Source organism: Phaenicophaeus curvirostris, chromosome 26 (genome assembly GCF_032191515.1).
Source record: "Phaenicophaeus curvirostris isolate KB17595 chromosome 26, BPBGC_Pcur_1.0, whole genome shotgun sequence".
In the NCBI taxonomy this organism is placed as follows: Eukaryota; Metazoa; Chordata; class Aves; order Cuculiformes; family Cuculidae; genus Phaenicophaeus; species Phaenicophaeus curvirostris.
In genome coordinates this window covers 1,286,955-1,307,320 of record NC_091417.1, presented here as the reverse complement: position 1 = coordinate 1,307,320, position 20,366 = coordinate 1,286,955, and the positions used below count along the sequence as shown (strand labels likewise).

The 20,366-nt window shown below is 54.2% G+C and overlaps 1 protein-coding gene across 4 annotated transcripts in view; it reads right to left on the bottom strand.

The window, feature by feature from the left end:
• LOC138731202 (acid-sensing ion channel 2) overlaps nucleotides 1-20,366 on the bottom strand; it is a 308,363-nt gene that overhangs the window by 52,215 nt on the left and 235,782 nt on the right. Inside the window, exon 1 of one of the 4 annotated variants that reach the window (XM_069877010.1) lies at nucleotides 13,863-14,437. The exons of the other annotated variants lie outside the window; for them this stretch is intronic. Coding sequence (XP_069733111.1) covers nucleotides 13,863-14,402 — 540 coding nt within the window. The 5' untranslated portion in view covers nucleotides 14,403-14,437. Of the gene's footprint in view, nucleotides 1-13,862; nucleotides 14,438-20,366 lie in introns of those variants that run through there. 4 annotated transcript variants of the gene reach the window in all.

The following is a 20,366-nucleotide window of genomic DNA, read 5'->3' as shown; positions in this document are numbered from 1 at the left end:
AGTCTTCTCTTCTCCAGGCTGAACAAGCCCAACTCTCAGCCTGTCCTCGTATGCGAGGTGCTCCAACCCTCGGATCATCCTCATAGCCCTCCTCTGGACCTACTCCAGAAGTTCCACATCCTTCTTATGTTGAGGATTCCCCAAATCACCTTGCATTCCTGATAACGCACCGGTGGAGCTGAGCCCAGCCCAGCAGGGAGCTCTGCCTTCCCTGCTCTGATGGAGACCAAGGTTTTACCATCCAGCTTCTGGGCTGCATGAGGACAAGTCCATGGCATCCGTGCGGCTCAGCTGCAGCACCACAGCTCTGCTATGGAAATAAAAGGCCCCTCTGATCCCCTCTGCACTTGTAAACTCAGCAGGACGTTGCTCCCTGTAGCACAATCCCTCCCTGCCATACCCAGACCTTCCCAAGAGCCCCAGATTTCCCATCTCCATGCCCCACCCATGTCTTCAACACCCCACAACTAAAATATCCAGCCTATGCTTACACTGCAATTTTTCTCTGCTTCACCCTTTCCCCTCCAATTTCTATTTGCACAAACTCAAAATCCACCCCCCGCATTCAACCTGGGGCATTTAAATCTTTCTTTTCCTGGGCTCGAAACATCAACCCAAAAGCCAAGGGCACCATCCTCTTCTTCCAGGCACTGAGAGCATCTTAGCGTCCCTACAACAACATCTGAAAATGGAAATGACTTTCCAGAAGAGCTAGAAATGACAGGAATTAATTTGCCTCTAATCTTTCAGCATGCTTCTAGTTTGCACAGCGATGCTGCTCTGCAGGCTCCTCAGGCACCCACCTGGTGGGGTTAAATTAACTCGCTAAAACAGGCGGAAAGGAAACGCAATGGAAAATGTTCAACCTTTCCAAAAGGCAGCCAAAACCTCCTGAACTAAAGCACATGGGCAAGTGGAGGAGATGAAACCAGGACTCGCTCAAAGAAGGGAAGAAACACCAAATAACTGGAGGAATTTGTTCCTTTATCACTGTGGCTCATCACTAAATAGCAGGTCTGGGCTGCGGCTGCCTGTGACGCAGCCCCGACTTATTGGAGATTTTTAGGCATCTGCAGAGACTGATAAAGACTAGAGGGTTATTATTACTATTTTTCCATTAATAGTAGCCAAAATAATTTAACAGTGGGATGCAAAACCCTTAAGAGCTGGGGTGTCAAGGACATCCTCCTGCTCATGTATACTTCAAGCTCCTTGCAAACCAAATCTTGCGGCACACTGGGGCTGGAAATAGGCACTTGCAGCGCCCAGACCAAATCAAAAGCTTTCCTCTCCCCTAAAAACCCCCAAGTGTTTTCCCTTTCTCAAACAAATTCTCTCTGGAGTATTTCCTCTCTGGAATATCTACCCATTTTGTCACGTCTGGATCTTGTCCAGCCACTGCCTTCGGTCCTCCTGGCCTGACTCCTCGCTCCCCCCACTCCTGCACTGAGCGTGAAAGCGCTCAGCTCCACGCCGTGAGGGGCTTAAAATCAAATATCCTCCATCCCAATTGCTACTAAAATATGGCTTGGAATGACCCTCTGACCTGTCCTGACCACACGCCTGCAAACCCCATCAGTATGAGCCAAGCTTAACGAAGGCGCTGCAAGGAGAACGATGCCGATGGCTCCGCGCTGCAGCAGAGCTCCTATCGACCAGCGCAGCGCATCGATGCCAAGCAGCGATCTTCTGCCACGCAGTGAGATTATTAATTACAGCCCCAGGGCTCACGCAGAGCCGCTCTCGGTGAAATAACCCGCTTTAAACTCAGTGCCCGCTGCTCCACGCGGGCAGCAGCCAGATCTCTTAGACCTCCGGATACCAACAGGGCTTTTGCAGACCCACTGCTCGGTGACATCAGACTGGGAGCTTACAGAGTTATCGCTAGCGGGAAGAAATCAAGGTGAGAGCTCAGGGTGGACCTTTTCCATTTTCACGGTGAGGAAGCAATGATCTCAGCCTTCCTGTCAGGCAGGGCGAGCCACGAGCTCCTTGCAGCGATGCCACATTGCCCTCCTGACTTCGCAGGGGCTGGAAGCTTGCAGCACGGCTGCCTGGGCAGAGCTGGCGCTAACGCTTGCTATAAAGCAGCTGGTCAGGTCGGTGTTTCTATGACTCACAAAAGCGCTTGTGGTTGTGGTTTATAATCAGCCAAATAAATTGCAGCGAGACCTTAAAGCACATGGCAGGAGGAAATGAGAATTGTGCTGCGGGTGTCAGGAGAGGTCGGCAGGCGATGCTTTATTTGTCCCTTTCCTGCATCTTCACGCTACCTGTTCACCCAGCCCCTCTCGGCCCGTCAGCCCCGAGCTGCGGCTCCTTCTCCCTCCTGGGCAAATCTGGGAGAGCAGCTGGCAGAGAGCACGTCGCTGCAGAGACCCACTCGGAGGTGCCTGAAAGCAAGGCTCCTCCACCCCATCAGCAAGAGCAAGAAAAGGCTTTAAATTCCAGTCTCTCCATTAAGAGACTTGAATCATAGAATCGTTTGGTTGGAACAGACCTTAGAGATCATTCAGTCCCACTGTATCCGTCTACTACTGAACCATCCCTGAGCACCTCATCTACCTGTATTTAAACACCTCCAGGGACAGGGACTCCACCACCTCCCTGGGCAGCCTCTACCAGGGCCGGAGAACCCTCTCAGAAAAGAAATTCTCCCTGGTGCCCAATCTGAACCTGTCCCAGTACAAATTGAAGCCATTTCATCTCATCCCATCACTTATTACTTAGGAGCCCAGCACGCAACTCACCACAACCTCCTTTCCAGGAGCTGCGGTGAGGTCTCCCCTCAGCCTCCTCTTCTCCAGGCTCAACAGCATCACGTCCCTCGGTCTCCTCTCATAACCCTTGTTCCCCAGCCCCTTCCCCAGCTCCGTTCCCTTCTCTGGACGCCCTCCAGCCCCTCAATGTCCTTCTTGGAAGACCCAGGATTCGAGGTGCAGCCTCACCAGCACCGAGCACAGGGGGACGATCCCCTCCCTGCTCCTGCTGGCCACCCCATTTCTGATCCAAGCCAGGATGCTGTCAGCCACCTGGGCCACTGCTGGCTCATGTTCAGCCGCTGTCAGCCAACACTCCCAGGTCCTTCTCTGCCAGGCAGCTTTCCAGCTGCTCTTTCCGAAGCCTGGAGCTGCTGAAACACCGTTTTGACTCGCCACGTAACATTAAACAGGTACAACTCCCCAGCCCGCCTCCTGCTGCTGCTCAGGCTGAACTCACCAAAGCATAAAATAATCGCACAGGTGAGCTATTAGCAAACGTGTAGAAACCCTCCTTCCAAATCTATTACTCTGTTAACTCATAAAAAAGTACCATTACGTCTGGGGCTTATCACAAACACACACCAAAAAATAGGTCAAGAGAAAACGTGCCTGCACAGCATAAACAGGGAGTGGAAGTTGGAAGGGCTGCAGCAAAACCTGGTCTGTTGTAGGTTGATGCTTCGCACCCTTGCTCTGCAAAAGACTGAAATAATGCCGTTATTTATAAATGGCCCTTTAAAAATAGAAATGTCACTCTCCCTTGCTAGGAAATTGCCTGATTTTTTATTCTCGAATACAGGTGAGAAGGGGGAGGAGGGAAGTTATGCATTATACATGGCAAGATTCATTTTTTATTAGGCTTCTTGCGGCTACATCATCACCACATCGTTGCGGAGTAATGAGGTAACGGTGCGTTATCTCTCAAGCGAGCAGCAGTCTGGGGTCCCTCCCACAGCACAGCAGCCCCCGTGCCCGAGACGGAGAGCTGGACTCCTCATCGTCAGCATCAAGCCCACTGCACTGGTGTCAGAGCAGCAACTCAGACATCACCAGCTCGGCACAGGCACTCGCTGCCATGTGTCTCTATGTCCTTATTGCACTGCTCTCTGCCTTCGCTTCAGGGCAGCCTGATCCAGTGGGAGGTGTCCCTGCCCACAGCAGAGGGGTTGGAACTGGATGATCTTTAAGGTCCCTTCCAACCCAAACCATTCTATGATTCTATGATTCACTCGAGGTGGAGAAGTGGCTTCTGGATGCCAGACATGAAGCTGGGAGCGGTCCACACCCAGCACAGCGTAAGCATCCCCCAAGCAGCGGGCAGGACCGCAGCAGGGCTGCCACCACCCTCCCCTCTGCTTTTCCATCCAGGTGGTGTAAAACCCCAGCAGAAGCGCCTGGCACGTCGCAGCCCCCGTAGGCAGAGCGTTACCGTGCCTAACCCCTGCCGTCAGTGCCGCTCCCACCCTCTGTCTGACCATGCTACGGGCTTACCAAAAGCTGTGCAAGAGGAGCCTTGAGGAGCTAATTAGAGGCTTTGGCGCTTGGCATCAGTAATTGCCGACGTGTGAGATGACGCGCGTAGGAGTTTGTTTGAAACACCAAAAGTCGCGTAAGCTTTGTGTTAACAGGGAAATAGTGACCAACCGTATTGCGATTGGGGAGCGGACGGAAAAGGTGGGATGGGTTCGATTGCTTCTAGACGAACCCCTGCACCCCTCTGGTACCACACAGCCAAACGGGACGCCTGCCAGCCCAGGTTATAGCACCATCTCGGCAGAGGAGGAGAGTAAATACGCAAATCTGAGGCATAGTATAAAGGACTGAAGGAAATTAATGTGTAAAGCAGATGAATAAGCCGATAAAATGACACATTTTACTGGAAGAGCCTGGAGCTGTTTTCCCAGAGATGGTATTTTCTGCTCCCGTTAGTCATCGGGTACAGAAGGGGCAGCAGCCAATGAATGGTTCTGCTGCTGCGAGGCTTCACTTGGATCACAGCAGCCCTGAGAATCACTCACATCTTGTTTGGGGTAAGCACATCCATTCCTATACTAAGAACACCTCTGTGGCTATAAATAAAGAAGCCAGCAATCCTGCCTTCTCCTTGACAAACAGGTTTTTGACTAAAAGACCAGAAGTTTTCATCAGCCACTCATCTACATTCACAAACGCACATATGAACACACGCAGAGCATCGGTGCTCGCCAGCACAGGGCTGCAGGCAAACTTTAACCCTCATTAACCCCCAGCCACAGCTCACGAAGAGCGGAGCCTCGGGGAAAACCCTTCTCTGGTCCAAATGCACAACTTTGGTTATGTGTGTCAGGAGCAAATCTCAGTGGGATACTTTGTCTATTGCAAAATAAACAGGGTCAGGTTTCCTTTGCATGCAAACCTGGCTGTCAAAACAAGCTTTCAGCGTCATTTAATGCTTATTAATTCCCTATGTCCAATGGCCACGTGAGCCAGGAGAGCAAATGACAGCTCCTCACTGCAAATGGAGACGATGCTGGCCACAAACATAGAATCACAGAATAGTTTAGGTTGGAAGAGACCTTAAAGATCACCTCATTCCAACCCCCCTGCCACGGGCAGGGACACCTCCCCCTGGACCAGGCTGCCCAAGGTCCATCCGACCTGGCCTTCGTATTTAATTGCCGCTGGGTTTGATATTTAAAAGCTAAGTAAGCAAACAAGCTCTGCGCATAACGCGATCGGCTGCCTCCTGCTACAGCTGGGATCCCCAGATCAGCAGACAGGAGCCTGTTTTCTTGATGTCTAACATGAAAAGGGCATTGCCTTTCTGAACCCGGAGGAGAGGAGATGAAAACCGAGCAAGTGTCAGACTAACACACGCTGATGTCTCAGGAACTCCTTCTAAAACAAACAAATTGCCAGATACCAAGCGTTTTGTCTGGCTTTTTTCTTGCTCCTGTTTAGTTGCTGGGAAACCGCTTCTTTCCAGGCATCTCAGACCCTTTTGTGCTTCTTGTTGTTCCTCGACAAAAGTCAAAACTCTCAGTGTGAGTCCACCCAACACCAGCAGGGAGGTGAGAAGGGACCGCGATCCTGCGGATCAGAAAATTAGAGGTGAAGACCCAGTCACGGCACTGCCAGCCCTCTTGGCACTGGGTCTTTAAAGACCGAAAAGTCAGCAGTCCCACTAATAACCCGTCTTCACCCAGCGGCAGGGCTCACGGGGTTGGCATTGATGGTTCGATCTTCCCTTCATCTCCACTGGAACTCAACTGTAATAAGACAGGCAGGAAACAAAGGCCAAAGGAGCAAACCCACTTCATAAAGGTGGAAGGGAACCAAAACAAAACGCAGTGTTTTCCGCAGAAAGACGCTTGGGTTCGCCTGCCTGGTTGTACAGAAGGACATTGCACCATCCTGGTGCTGCTCGAGGAGGCTGGTTTCTCCAGTCACCCAGTGAGGACATCTAGCATGCAGCGACAGGGCGAGCAGGAAGGGCTTTAAACTGGAAGGGGGAAGATTTAGATTAGACATTAGGAAGAAATTCTTCGCCATGAGGCTGGGGAGGCCTAGGCTGCCCAGGGAAGATGTGGCCTGGTGTCCCCGGAGGTGTTCAAGGTCAGGTTGGAGAAGCCTCAGGACCCTTTTGGAGGCTAGAGAGGACTCACAGCTCACCTTACTCTAAATATTTTAGGATGGGATGATAGACTTTCTATAGGAACACCTTTCTGTTATTTTCCGTAGCATACAAAGTTTAATTTTATCTCTGAAGCCGAGGGTTGTTTTCCATTCCCCTTACAAGCATATGAACAGTTATGACAGTGCAGGGTGCTGTAAAGGAAAATCCTCCCCCTTTTCCAAGTCTCCATCACTCGCTCCGGAAGCGGCACAGGGACCGTGGTACATCCCACCAGCACCTTCCCTGAGAGGCAATCACCACCCAAGACAGGATGACAAGCCAACAAGGAAGATCCCCAAAACAGCAACGCCTACAATGCTAATAAAAAGGTAGACAGACCGGTGAGTCAGCCAGGCTACGAAATGCAGAGGAGCGCATCGTGCGCTATTTTTAATGTTTGGATAGCACAAATCCCACCACCCACCTACCACAAACTCAAAGCTCTTCCCGGCACTTGGCATCTTTCTGCTTGCCTTGTCTGAGCATCTGCAAACCTCTCCAGATGTTTCCAGCACCACGAGAGTTGTTACAACAGATCAGAGTAGCTTATCAAATGCACACTCCTCCTTTGTGTGAGGTGAAAAAAGAAAGGAAATCACCTCAGCTGATCTTGTTGGGATGTTAAAAAGAATCACATATTTCCTACTAACTCCCATACTTCTCGTCTCTAGCCCTGAAGCCAGTAACTTTTTTTAGGTGACCACGTCTTTAACAACATGTACAGACATGGGCATGGAGACACAGGACAAGGTGGAACGGCTTCAAATTAGAAGGGGGAAGATTTAGATTAGACATTAGGAAGAAATTCTTCACAATGAAGATGGGGATGCTCTGGCCCGGGTTGCCCAGCGCAGTGGTGGCTGCCCCATCCCTGGAGGGGTTCAAGGCCAGGCTGGATGGGGCTTTAAGTAACTGGATCCACGGGGGTTGGAAGTTTTTAAGGACCCTTCCACCCCAAACCATTCTTTGGTTCTCTAGAACCAAAGAAACTAACAACCGAACCACAAAGGTTTCAGTGTTTTCGAATCGTATTATGCAACTCTCCTCTCACACTGGCGACAGTAATTCCTGCTTGTGAATCACAGCTAATTGTATTATAATGGGCCATTCTTCTTGATTTAATATACCGTAGGAAAATCAGCATGTGAGCGAGTGTGGTCATGAGATTAGTAACAGCTCGAGTTCTTAATTTATGTTCACACTTTATTATTGAAAAATTTAAAGCTCAAGGGTGTTGAGGAAGATGTTTTGCTGGAGTTTGTTTTATATTCCAGAAGTAAATTACAAAACTGGGGGCGAAGGGAGTGGAACAATCAAAATCAAATTACAAATACCTGCTCCCACTGCATGAAATTGCAGCGCTCAGGGTGAAGAGAAAGAAACCCCAGAGGACGAATTCCCAGAACTGCCTGAGAGTGAAATGAATCAGCTGCGTTATCACAGGGGTTTGTGACAGCAGGGTTCCCCACTTTAGGGAAGAGAGGAGAAAAGGATAAAGAGGACCACACTCCAAAACAGATCAAGACTCAGGGGTGACTTCTGGCTGGGTTAGAGACTAGCAGAGGGAGAGGACTGGGAATAGGAAAGGAAATTAGGGAATCAGAGTTGTTTGGGTTGGAAGGGACCTCAAAGCCCACCCAGTTCCAACCCCCTCTCACGTGCAGGGACACCCCCCAGTGACCCAGGCTGCTCCAAGCCCCATCCAGCCTGGCCTTGAACCCTCCAGGGATGGGGCAGCCACCCCTGCTCTGGGCAACCATTCCCCCTTGTCGTGTGTCTCCAGACTCTTGTACAAAGTCCCTCCCCAGCTTTCCTGGAAGCCCTCTCAGTGCTGGAAGCTGCCCTAAGATCTCCACAGAGCCTTCTCTTCTCCAGGCTGAACAACCCCAACTCTCTCAGCCTGTCCTCATAGCAGAGGTTCTCCAGCTCTCGGATCACCCTCGTGGCCTCCTCTGGACCCATTCCAACAGCTCCATCTCCTCCTTCTGTTGGGGATTCCAGAACTGGGCACAGAACTCCACCTGGGGTCTCACGAGAGTGGAATAGAGGAGGGAGAATTCACTCCCTTGACCTGATGATCCTAATGCTTTGGATTCAGCCTAGGATACGACTGACCTTCTGGGCTGCGAGCGCGCGCTGCCGGCTCACATCGAGCTTCTCATCAACCAACACCCCCAAGTCCAGCCCAGGTAATTTCAATTTTTACTCCCCAGCCCAACTGCAGTCACAATCACCTCAACAACCAACTCTACGGGAAAATAACAATATCTAACTTCAAAGCAGGGTCCAATTGACCCAAACAGACCTTAAATTGCCCCAAAACCCTCTTCAGAACCAGCACATCTTTCCCAGCGAGCATCATTTTGAGCAGTAATTCAGTCCTCATTTCTCCTTGGATTCTCTGACGCTAACTAAGACAAAATTAGCAATATTACTTAATGCCATTGCAGTCTGGTGAACAGAGCACGGACTTGGCATCGCTGCTTTAATGAGCAAGACTGAATCCAACTGGCTCCACTCGTAGTTCACTTAAACGGCAGTTGTACAAATCGGGAGCATATTTAAAGCTTCAGCCCCACATCAGCATAATTAAACGCAACCCCGTTCCCTTCCAGACGCAACGGTAGCAGCAAGCCAGATTTCAGTTATGTTTGGAACTTGTGCTAAAACCCGCTCCCCTCCTCGAAATAATTAAAATAAAAATTTCGGATAACCGGGGTCAAAAAAGGAATTGGGTAAAATAGCTTGTTTGCAGCAGAGGGAGAAAAATTTCCAAACAAACAGAACCAACACACGTGTGCTGGAATTACTGCACAATTAGCTATGGTGGTGCTAAACGCGGTGCCTGCAGCTCCTCCGAGCCTCGGTCCATCCGAGCTGGCGGCGCTTACAGGCACAACGAAACCCGATGTGAACGCAGCGCTGGAAATGCCTCATTAATTCAGCGTGCTGGGTGTCAGCTTCACATCGCACGTGGCTTATTTTTGGGGGGCAGACAGCAAAATACCTTCGTTTTCCTGCAGCAAAGCAGCACCCAGTTCACCCCTTCAGGTGCCTGTTCTGGGATTACGTACAAAGCGTTGAGAGCAAATAAACGGCGAGCAAATAAAACCACTAACAAGTATCGACTGCAGAGCCTTCGAAGCAGCCCCATAAATCACAGCCTTCAGCTCATTTCACTGAGTCAGGATGGAGCCCGAATGCCACCAGCCCTCCCCGCGACGTCCTTGCACGGGGCAGGTCGCCAGCTCCAGCGTCCCAGGCAGAGCCGCAGGTGACAGGTTGTACTTGGGAAGTTATTAAATCAGGGTGATGTAATTAGCTCGTGAATCCCAGCTCGTGGGATGTATTAATAATTTTGTCGGAAAGAAAAATAACAAATTCAAACCCCCAAAAAATCAAAAGAAATCAATAAGCACAGGGCAAGGCAAACCGTCTGGAAACAAAGAGAGCCTGGTGGAATCAAGCAAAGCTCATCACTGTCTCCAACTGCCTGAAAGGAGGTTGTGGTGAGGTGGGTCCTGGGCTCTTCTCCCAAGTGACAAGTGATGGGACAAAAGGAAACGGCCTCAAGTTGCACCAGGACAGGTTCAGACTGGACATGAGGAAAAAATTCTTCATTGAAAGAGTTCTGAGGCACTGGCAGAGGCTGCCCAGGGAGGTGGTGGAGTCCCCATCCCTGGAAGAGTTTAAAAGTTTTGCTGGGCTTACTCTCAAGTCGCCCTTTGCTTTTTCACGTTACAGAAGTGCAATTGCTACCGCACCCCAACGGTATAAACAAAGCAAGGTTGAAAGGAGAGGCTACCTCTTGTTTGAGATGCACTAACAGAGTCAAAAAGAATAAAAAGAGACCAGCTCTCTCATCCAGAGCCTTTTCTTCTGCCTCAGATCTAAGGACTTATTTGCTCAAAACCATGTCTAGTTTGTCATTTTGGTTTCTTTTTTTACCCAATGAAAGCTGTAACCCTGCAAGCATTACCTCACTCTTATCTTTTGAGACAGAAAACGCTCTTTGAGGATCCAAGCAGGTATAAAAACTGCAAAATACCCTTTACACCATCATTTATTCAGTCTGCATTTGATCTTTTTCACCTGCTTTGTTTCCCACCCATGCCCAGTTCAAGCCATGCAATTTTCTTGCCCCTCCTTGGTGTCATTTCCTCCCAGCTCTGAAGAAAAGCATAAGCTTCAAATAACCCAGAACGAAAGGGATGTCTGGGGCCGCCCAATTCCTCGCAGCAAACCCCAAGCCCTGGGTTTGGCCCCTCGATCCCAGACCACATGCACTCGGGGAGCGAGGTCGCCCCGCTACAAGCTCTCCGGACACAAACCAAACCCCTGAGAAGTTGTTTCCAGCACCTCCTCCAGAAACACTTGTCTTTATTAGGGATTCACAGGTGGGAAAGCTCCGCAGCCTTTACTAGGGATTCACAGGTGGGAAAGCTCCTCAGCCTTTGCTAGGGATTCACAGGTGGAGAAAGCTCCTCAGCCTTTACTCAAGGACAATGCAGAGGTCACTCTCTTTCGCTTTAAAACAGAGAGGAGGAAGGACGTGTCACGACAGTGGGAGCTGGCACCGTGTCCCCCCCTCACTCTGCTTCATCCAGCAACTTGGTGCAGGGAAGGCAGATGCAGTTTCTTCCCCTGGCACAGAGGGCTCCCATCTCCCTCTGCCCTGGTGTCCCTCCTTGGGGCCACACACCCTTTGGGAGGGGGAGAAAGGGAAAAATTCCCTTTTATTTTTCCTGTTTCCCCATTTGAACAATTCTATGTGCTTACACAGGTCTGACAGGAGAGCGCTCCCCGGCACCCATGCTGCGAGCTCCCTGAAAGACTCTCAAGGCTGACACACCCCCCTCTCCTCTCACTAGAGGGGTGGCTTCTCAGATCTGATGGAGAAGACTGCGTTTGTTAGCCCTCCTCAGCAGCATAAAACAGCTGCTGCAGAGAAACAGTCGGTTTATCAGTTACCTTTAACTCCTGCAGCCACTCCCTACAGCATCCCTCACCCACATCAAGCCAAAACAGCGCTCCAGGCTCTACATTTCTTGAGATAGTGTGATTCATGTTGCCTTGCTCACCACAACTCGGAACAGGAGGTCACTACAACCCGCACACAAGCCCTACTGATGACTAGCAAACAGCAACACACGTGTAAACTGGGGAACTGGAAGAGAGAGGCAGCTTTGCACAGCCCAGAGGCTGAGTGCCTGTTTCCACTCATTACTCCCAAATTTCCCTGTGCCACTGCACAGGTTTGCACGCTTGTCCTGCTCGAACGGGCCTGTCTCAACATGATTTGAAGCATGTCTGCTCATCTCTGCAGCAGCACACGACAACTCGACACTCCTGGGCATCTCAATCCATCCCGCAGGGATTTTCTCTCTCCTCCCCTTTACAATTTAGCAGCCAGCCAGGCTGATGTGACAAGTCCAAAGAGACAATTCCTTTTGATTTTAGGTATGCATCTCAGGCAGCACTTACAGAACAGGGAATTCAACTCCTCTCCAGCGTGCGGAGCAGCCACAGCTCAGACTAGTTATCTCTCCCTACAGACATCATCACCACTAAGAGCAGCAAGTACTTAATCACAGCGTACACCCCTCTCTCTCTCCTGGATAACTGCAGAGATTGGAAAAGCAGAATATTCCAGCACAATAAACATCCAGCTGCTATCAATGAAGTAGAAAGGGTCATTTAAAAGAGTCAGGTTTCAGCTTTCATTTAGAGATAACTGCAATTCAGTATCTCCTCTTACCGCATCGTAGCTTGCAAACAGTCCCACAGGAATTTTTTCAGAGACTGCCCCCTAAGTTTCGGGGTTTGATCCCCTGGCAGAACCCTTGGCCAAGCTCCTGCTGGGCACATCCCCCAGAGAAGGAGCGAGGGGCTCTTTGGAGAAGGTAGAAGCAGCAGCTCCAATTAGCAGAGCTTGTCATTTGCAACCCAAATCACGGCGCACAGCACCACACAGCTGCGCAGGGAGCAGCCCCGCGAACCCACGAGGAATTTGCTGGGCAGCCAAAGGAGCCGGCGAGCAAACTAAGAGCAGGCTGCCCGCCCCACGCCAAGTCCTGGCAGGCGGCCCGGGAGGGACCCAGCTGCCAGCAGCCCCCCCCCATCCTCCTCCCTGCTCCCCGCGGGATGGAGCCCAGCTCAGCCTGAGCATCTGCAGCCACGGTTCACCTGAGGAAACTTTGCCTCCCAGCTGGAGACGGGGAAAAAAGTCACGATGCAACTATAGAAGCAACAGGGAAAATGTGACAGGAGTAGCTAGGATGACTGCAGGATTATTATTATTATTTTAATTGAAAATAAAAAGGAGGGGGGCAGCAAGCCCCCGCCTGATGCTGATGGCAGAGTTACCCCTGCGAAAGAAACCCTCTTCAGTCCAGAGCAGAAATAAACACTCAAAAAGAGCTTCACGGGCACTGATCTGCTTTGGAGGGGGGGCTGCAAAGAGGGTTTCGAGGCTCCTGGGGCCCCCCCGCCCGCCCCCAAGAGCGGCGCGACCGTGGGAAAAAGACGCGACCGTGGGAAAAAGACGCACCCGGGGCTGGGGGAGGGGGGGCAGAAGAGTCTGGGGGGGCACAGGGGGGTCTGAGGGGGCTGAGAGCAGCACAGGGGGATCGGGAGAGAGGCAGCGGGGGTCCGGGAGGGCGGAGGGTGGCAGGGCTGGGGGGCAGCACGAGGGTCCCGGGGCGGCAAGGGGGGTCCGGGGCGAGCTGGGGAGCGGCGGGGGGGGGTCGGAGGAGAGGCGGGGGGGGTCGGGAGGGCGGAGGGTAGCAGGGCTGGGGGTGCCAAGGGGGGTCCGGGGTGAGCTAGGGAGCAGCAGGGGGGAGCTGGGGAGCAGCAGGGGGGTCCAGGGGGAGCTGGGGGGAGGCAGCAGGGGGGTCCGGGAAGAGCTGGGGGGCGCAGCAGTGGGGTCCGAGGGGAGTTGGGGAGCAACAGGGGGGGTGTCGGAGGATAGAGGCGGGGGGGTCCGGGAGGGCGGAGGGTAGCAGGACTAGGGGGCAGCAGGGGGGTCCGGGGGCAGCAAGGAGGGTCCGGGAGGAGCTGGGGAGCAGCAGGGGGGAGCTGGGGAGCAACAAGGAGGGTCCGGGGGAGCTGGGAGGGGGGGGCAACAGGGGGGTCTGTGGGGAGCTGGGGAGCAGCAGGGAGGGTCTGGGGGGGTAGCAGGGGGGTCCGGGGGGAGCTGGGGAGCAGCAGGGGGGTGCGGGGGGAGTTGGGGAGCAGCAGGGGGGGAGCTGGGGAGCAGCAGGGGGGTCCGGGGGGAGTTGGGGAGCAGCAGGGGGGAGCTGGGGAGCAGCAGGGGGGAGCTGGGGAGCAGCAGGGGGGTGCGGGGGGAGCTCGGGGGGGCAGCAGGGGGGAGCTGGGGAGCAGCAGGGGGGTCCGGGGGGAGCCGTGGGTGCCAAGGGGGTCCGTGGGGAGCTGGGGTCACTCACCGCGGAGAAGTTGTGGGGCCCGCAGAGCTCGCCGCGGTACTTGCAGGAGAGCAGCATGTCCTCCAGCTGGTGGCCCAGGCGGTCCATGAAGTCGGCGCTGATGCCCTCGTAGTGTCGGGGGGGCAGGAAGAGGCGGAAATCGGCGAGCTTGGCGAACCAGCGCAGCCGCGCCTCGTCGCCCCGCAGCAGCTCGGTGAGCAGGGGCCGCGCGGTGCGGTTGGGCAGCAGCAGCCCCAGCCAGTGCCCCGCGTAGTACAGGTCCCCCTTGGAGAGGCGGGGGAAGCGCAGCGGGTTGTTGTTGCAGAGGGTGACGGCGGGGAAGGGCAGCTGGCGGCTCCACTCGGTGCGCACCTGGGTGTGCGAGGGGAAGGCGAGCCAGTGCAGCAGCCGGTTGGACGACCAGGACAGCAGCAGCCCCAGCGCGGTGCAGAACGCCAGCACCCACAGCGCCCGCCGCGGCAGCGCCGCCCGCCGCGAGCACATGAGCCGCAGCCCGTGCAGCCGCGTGCGCAGCAACGGCGCCCGCCGGCCCCTCGCCATGGGCGGCCGCCTCCTCCTCCTCCTCCTCCTCCTCCCCCGCCGCCTCAGCGCTCCGAGCGGCGCCCCATGCCCAGCCCAGCCCCCGGCAGCGGCCCCGAGCGGCGGGGGGAGCCGCCACCGCGGGCCTCCGGCCGCCCCGAGCTCAGCGCAGCCCCGCAGCCGTCCCGGCGCCGCCGCATGCCGGGCCCCGCCGCTCCCCGCGCCCCGGAGGACGAGGCCGGGGCCGCCGCGCCCCGCGGGGGGAACCGGGGACGGAGGGGGGGGCGCCCGCCCGCCCGCGATGCTCGCACCCTGCGCCCCCCCGGAGCCCCGCGGCGCCCCTCTCCCCCGGTACCGGCAGCACAGGGCTCGGGCACCGCTCTTCTCCCCTCTCCCCCGGTACCGGCAGCAAGGAGCTCAGGCACCGCTCTTCTCCTCCCCTCTCCCCCGGTACCGGCAGCGCAGGGATGGGGAATTGCCCCCCTCGGCACCCCGGAGCCCCTCTCCTCTGCCTTCTCTCCCAGTACCGGCAGCAGAGGGATGGGGAACTGCCTCCCCTCGGCCCCCGGAGCCCCGCGGCGCCCCTCTCCCCCGGTACCAGCAGCAAAGGGCTCGGGCACCGCTCTTCTCCTCCCCTCTGCCCCGATACGGGCAGCAGAGGGATGGGGAATTGCCCCCCTCGGCACCCCGGAGCCCCTCTCCTCTGCCTTCTCTCCCGGTACCGGCAGCGCAGGGATGGGGAACTGCCTCCCCTCGGCCCCCGGAGCCGCGCTTCGACTCTCTCCCCCGGTACCGGCAGCAGAGGGATGGGGAACTGCTTCCCCTCGGCCCCCCGGAGCCCCGCGGCGCCCCTCTCCCCCGGTACCGGCAACAAAGGGCTCGGGCACCGCTCTTCTCCTCCCCTCTCCCCCGGTACCGGCAGCGCAGGGATGGGGAACTGCCCCCCGCGCCCCCCCGGAGCCCCTCTCCTCTGCCTTCTCCCCCGGTACCGGCAGCACAGGGCTCGAGCACCGCTTTCCCTCTCCCTTCTCCCCCCCGGTACCGGCAGCAGAGGGATCGAGCGCTGCCGCTCCCTCCCCGGTGCTTCCCTCTCCCCTCCCCGCCGGCAGCGGAGCGATGGGGAACTGCCTCCCCTCGGCTCCCCGGTCCTCTCCTCTCCCCTCTCCGCCGGCAGCGGCAGCCGAGCGCTCGGGCACCGCTCCTCCCCGTCCCCTCCTCCCGGTACCGGTAGCGGAGCGCTCGGTGCCGCCGGCGATCACCGCGTCCCCCCGCTCTCCAGCCGGTGCCGCTCGCCCAGGGCTCGGGGACCGGTTCTCCTCCCTCTCCCGGTACCGGAGGGCTCGTTCCCCGCCGCTCCCCGAGCCCCCGGGGTCCCCGGCAGCCCCCCTCCCCCCCCCCGCTCCTCGCCGACGGCTCCGGGACCCCCGGGGCGGGGACGCTGCTCCCCGGGGGAAGCCGGCGGGGGCGGAGGAGAAGGAAGAAAAATCGGAGACGAAGCCGTGCGAGATGCAGGTCCCGGTGGCGGCGAGCCCCGCCGCTCGGGGGGCGGAGGGAGGGATGCGGGATGGGGTTCGGTGCCCCCCCCGCCCCCCGGGAGGGGCGAAGCGCGGCCCCCACGCCCATCCCCGCGGCCCCCGGGCGGTGCGGAGCCCCCCCGCCCCCTGACGGAGTTTGTTTGGCTGTTTTTCAGCCTCCCCGAGGGAAAGCGGCATCTCACAAAGCCTCTAGAAATACAGAGGGAGGCTGGCAGCCTGCTCTTGGGTTGTAGTGGGGAGAAGCGGTGGGTCTGGGGGGCTTGGGGGGTGGTTTTTTGTGCTTTTTGTAGCCCCAGCTTCCCTGAAAAGCGAGTGGAAGCACAGAGAAACGCTTCCCTGGAGCATCGCAGAGGTTTGTAGTGATAGGACGGGGGGGAATGGGTATAAACTGGAGGGGAGCAGGTTTAGACCAGATAGAAAGAGGAATTTCTTCACCATGACTGGAACGGGCTGCCCAGAGCAGGGGTGGCTGCTCCATCCCTGGAGGGGTTCAAGGCCAGGCTGGATGGGGCTTGGAGCCCCTGATCCAGTGGGAGGTGTCCCTGCCCATGGCAGGGGTGGGACTGGATGGGCTTTGAGGTCCCTTCCAACCCAAACCATCCCATGATGCTATCGCCACCCCAAACCTTGCCCCCCGTTAGCCTGTGTCACACCAAAGCCTGGGGAGCCCCAGCTCATTGTGCCCGACATGTGATGCATTAAACAAGCCCCTTTTCCCCAACACCTTGGCCAGACGGCAATAACTCGCGATTCATGTCGGCATCTCATCGGGTTGACTTCGCTCTGATCTCTGCAAAGCAGCTCGCTGCTACCTTCATTCTGATTTCAAATAGCACCAAGAAGTGTTCCTATAATCGTGGCCAATTAAGCTGTAAGTGGCGATAACAGCTTTGAATCCCCTCTGATATTCTCCCCCCCACCCCCGAATTAATTTTCCATGTGCGTTTTGAGCCGTCGTGTGTTTTTACCCAATAGATGGAGCCGTTACAGCCTGGTTATTTATCTCCAGGCTTTTCAGAGAGTTTTTTTCGCTGTGGCTAAGACACAATTGTGCAGCTAAACCCCATCTTGGTGGGGAACCATCCCCCAAATCCCATTCCTGCCCCTGGGGAAGGATGTTTGAGGGGCTCTGAGCTTGTTAATCAGGGATGGAGTTGGTGGCGGCAGTGGTTTGCACAAACCCATGGGTGTGGGCTCAGCTTTGCTCCCTTTGATGATTTCCAGTACTTTGTGTCCACGCTCTGCAGGGCTTTCACCGTTTTTTAGCACCGCTCAGAAGCGCCCAAGCCTTTCCCAACCCAGAAAAATGCCATGAGCTTCCTTAAACCAAATGGGAAAAGGTCAGAAGTTACTACATTCCTTACAGTGTGGTGTCTAGGAGCTCCCGTGGAGCCTCTCAGACCGCTTTCAAAGCGCGTCTCTGCTTTTTTTTTTCCTGCCACCTGTTGAAATCAGTGGGAGTTTTTCCCCTTGGCTCACTTACATGATAATAAATATCCGAACGGCTTCGCCATACGGTGGTCTGAGATAGTTAATGCATGACATATCCACACAAACCCAAGGAAATAAAAGATACCTGATTATAAGTATCCTCAAATATTCCCCCCCCACCACCTCATTGCTACCTTGCAGCAGTCTTGGATGCTGCCAGGATCTCTGGTTGTTCTCGGCTGGAGAAACACAGCCCTGGACTTTGCTCATGTGCTGATTTTCAACCTCTTTTCCTTCTCTAGAGGGTTTCCCACTTCTTTTTGGGGTGGGGGTAGCTTGGCGAAAGGGAACTATAAGGGGAAATCTCACGTGGAAAGCTGCATTTTCCCTTAAATGTGCTTACTCCAAATTACCTCCTCAAATTTCCAGCCTGATTTATCATAGGGTATAACTTTTCTTAATTAAAAAAAGCAATAGGAGCAGGATGGCCAAGAGCAACTTCATCCTGAGATAAAATACAAAGGCTCCCCCCACTGTTAGGCTCGATGATCTCAAAGGTCTTTTCCAACCAAACATTACGAAGACAAACCAGACAAACCATTCAAAGCCTGCATCAGCTGTGGGACATCACCCACCCTTTGGAAACCATCCCCATTTTTTCAGTTCTTTGAGGAAGCAGCTGCCGTTACCCACTCACCCCATGCACTTGTTTCATTCTTTATGCAGCTGAAAAGCTTATTGAGCTTAATGTATTGAAGGAATAATGGAACTGGAATTAAGAAGAGGAGGCCACAAAGATGATCCAAGGGCTGGAGCAGCTCTGCTATGAGGCCGGGCTGAGAGAGTTGGGGTCGTTCAGCCTGGAGAAGAGAAGGAGGTGGAACTGGATGGGCTTTGAGGTCCCTTGCAACCCAAACCATTTCATGATTCTATCAATAAATCTTGCTTATTAATCAACAAGTCACTTTTAAAGTTATCCCTTGGAGCCGGTGAATTTGCTTCTCCTGTTGGAGAAGAGAGTTTGGACAGAAAGAAAACTATATGGGAGAGATTCAGTGAATCATTTTGGGTGAGTCCTGCCTTTCTCCCCCCCTAGACATAACCTGCGCACTCCTGAAAGATACAGAAAAGACAAATATTCTGAAGTTTTTCTACACCAAAAGCATTGCGTTCTTTTGAAACTTCATTTTCACTTCAAACATCGACTCAAGTTAAGACAAAAAGGATTAAATAAAAGCTTTTAAACCCCTGGAAAGTAAATCATAATACTTTCTTCCTGCTGAACTCTTTTTTAAAATCATTATTTAATTCATCCCATACAGGAGCAAAAGGAGTGAAAGCTCAGCCCCAAGCGCTTTTCCCTTTGGACTCTCAGTGTGACTGGCAAGCTGAAAACCCCGTAAAACCCCCTTGTTCACCACAGCCCTGCAACCCCCCCAGGAGAGCGAGATGCTGAGTTAAAAGCTCGGGTCTACAAATGTGAATTTGTCAAAAAAAGAGTTTCTGAGGTTTCTGGGCTCGGCTCGCAAGGTTGCAGCTTCCTCCACCCCCTGTGAACTGGAGGCAGCGCATCCCACGGGATTTATGGGATTTGTTCCCCTGCTCCGCTCTGCAGAGCGGTTCCTGGTGGGTGAGTGGGCAGCAGATTTATCGCTGGTTTGATACCACGACGAGTTACAGGTTGGTTGTAACAGCGTGAGCGTCCCCAGGACATGGATCAGCAGTGCAAAAGCTACAATACCTTCTAGTTTACAGCAGATTTAGTCCCTAAAAGCAGGAGGAGAGATTACAGGGTGGAGATCAAAGGGCACAGGACTCTGATCTCCTCCTTGCAGCTTTGGCTTTTCGTAGAATCATGGAATAACCAGGTTGGAAGAGACCCACCGGATCATCGAGTCCAACCATTCCTATCAAACCCTTGAAAAACAAAAGGCTTGTTTTGAGCTTTCTGGAGCTCAAACCAAGGACAAGGGGGGGTCAGATACGGAAAGGGCGCTTGGCCGCAGGTAGGAGGCTCAAGTCACCATTGGCTGGGAAAGAAGCATCCTCCGGTGCCTCTGGGGATTCTGTTGTGGAAGCAAAGGCTGAGCACAGCTGGGCAGCTCACAAAGCTGCCGGCGTCCCTGCGATGTGAGTCAGACACCGATACACCCAAACGGCCCCAGTGGGACCCATCTGATGTTTCACAGCAGGTTGGTGTATCCTACAGGGAAACGAGTGTGTTCCTCTTGGGGTGCTCTGCAGACACCAATCCCTCCACAATGATCCTCTGCTTTGCCTACATACTGCAAACCCAATTCCTGCTGAACCCACCATGGGAGAAGAAAGTCATAAAACACTTGGAAGTAGGGGTTTCCATGGAAGCTACCATCGCAGCCTTCATTCTGCTGCTGCTGCCTCAAAATTCATAGCACGCAATAAACCCACCCCAGTGCCACCCAAGAGCAGCACAGTTCTGGGGAGCCCGCAGGGCGCTGCCACCCCGCAAACACCACCTTTAGTCCCGAGGATGGTGGGGGAGGTTTCTTTGGGTTTGTTTTATTAAATTATGGAGCTTCCACATTAACGGAGGACTCTCAGAGTAGAGCCTTCCTAGGTACAGCCCTGCACTACATCTGGTATAGGGTTTATTCAGGGTCTACAGTGTTTTGGGGTTGTGTGTTTTTAATGCAGGGAGGTGAAATACTTGATCTGTAATAAAATACTGAAGGCACATAAATAATCACACAATCATAGAATTGTTTGGGTTGCAAGGGACCTTAAAGCCAAGTTCCAACACCCCTGCGATGGGCAGGGACACCTCCCACTGGATCCGGTCGCTCAAAGCACCATCCAACCTTAATTAGTCTATGATTCTACTTCTCCCGTGTTAACTAGCCCTGCTGGAGTTATCCTGGATCTCTCCAGCCCACCACAAAGAACAGATACGAGAGAAGAGAAAGCAAAGCCTTTAAGAAGGAGCCTTGCAAGACTTCAGGCAAGGGGAGAAATGTATAAGACATGGCCAGAGGCTGGAGAA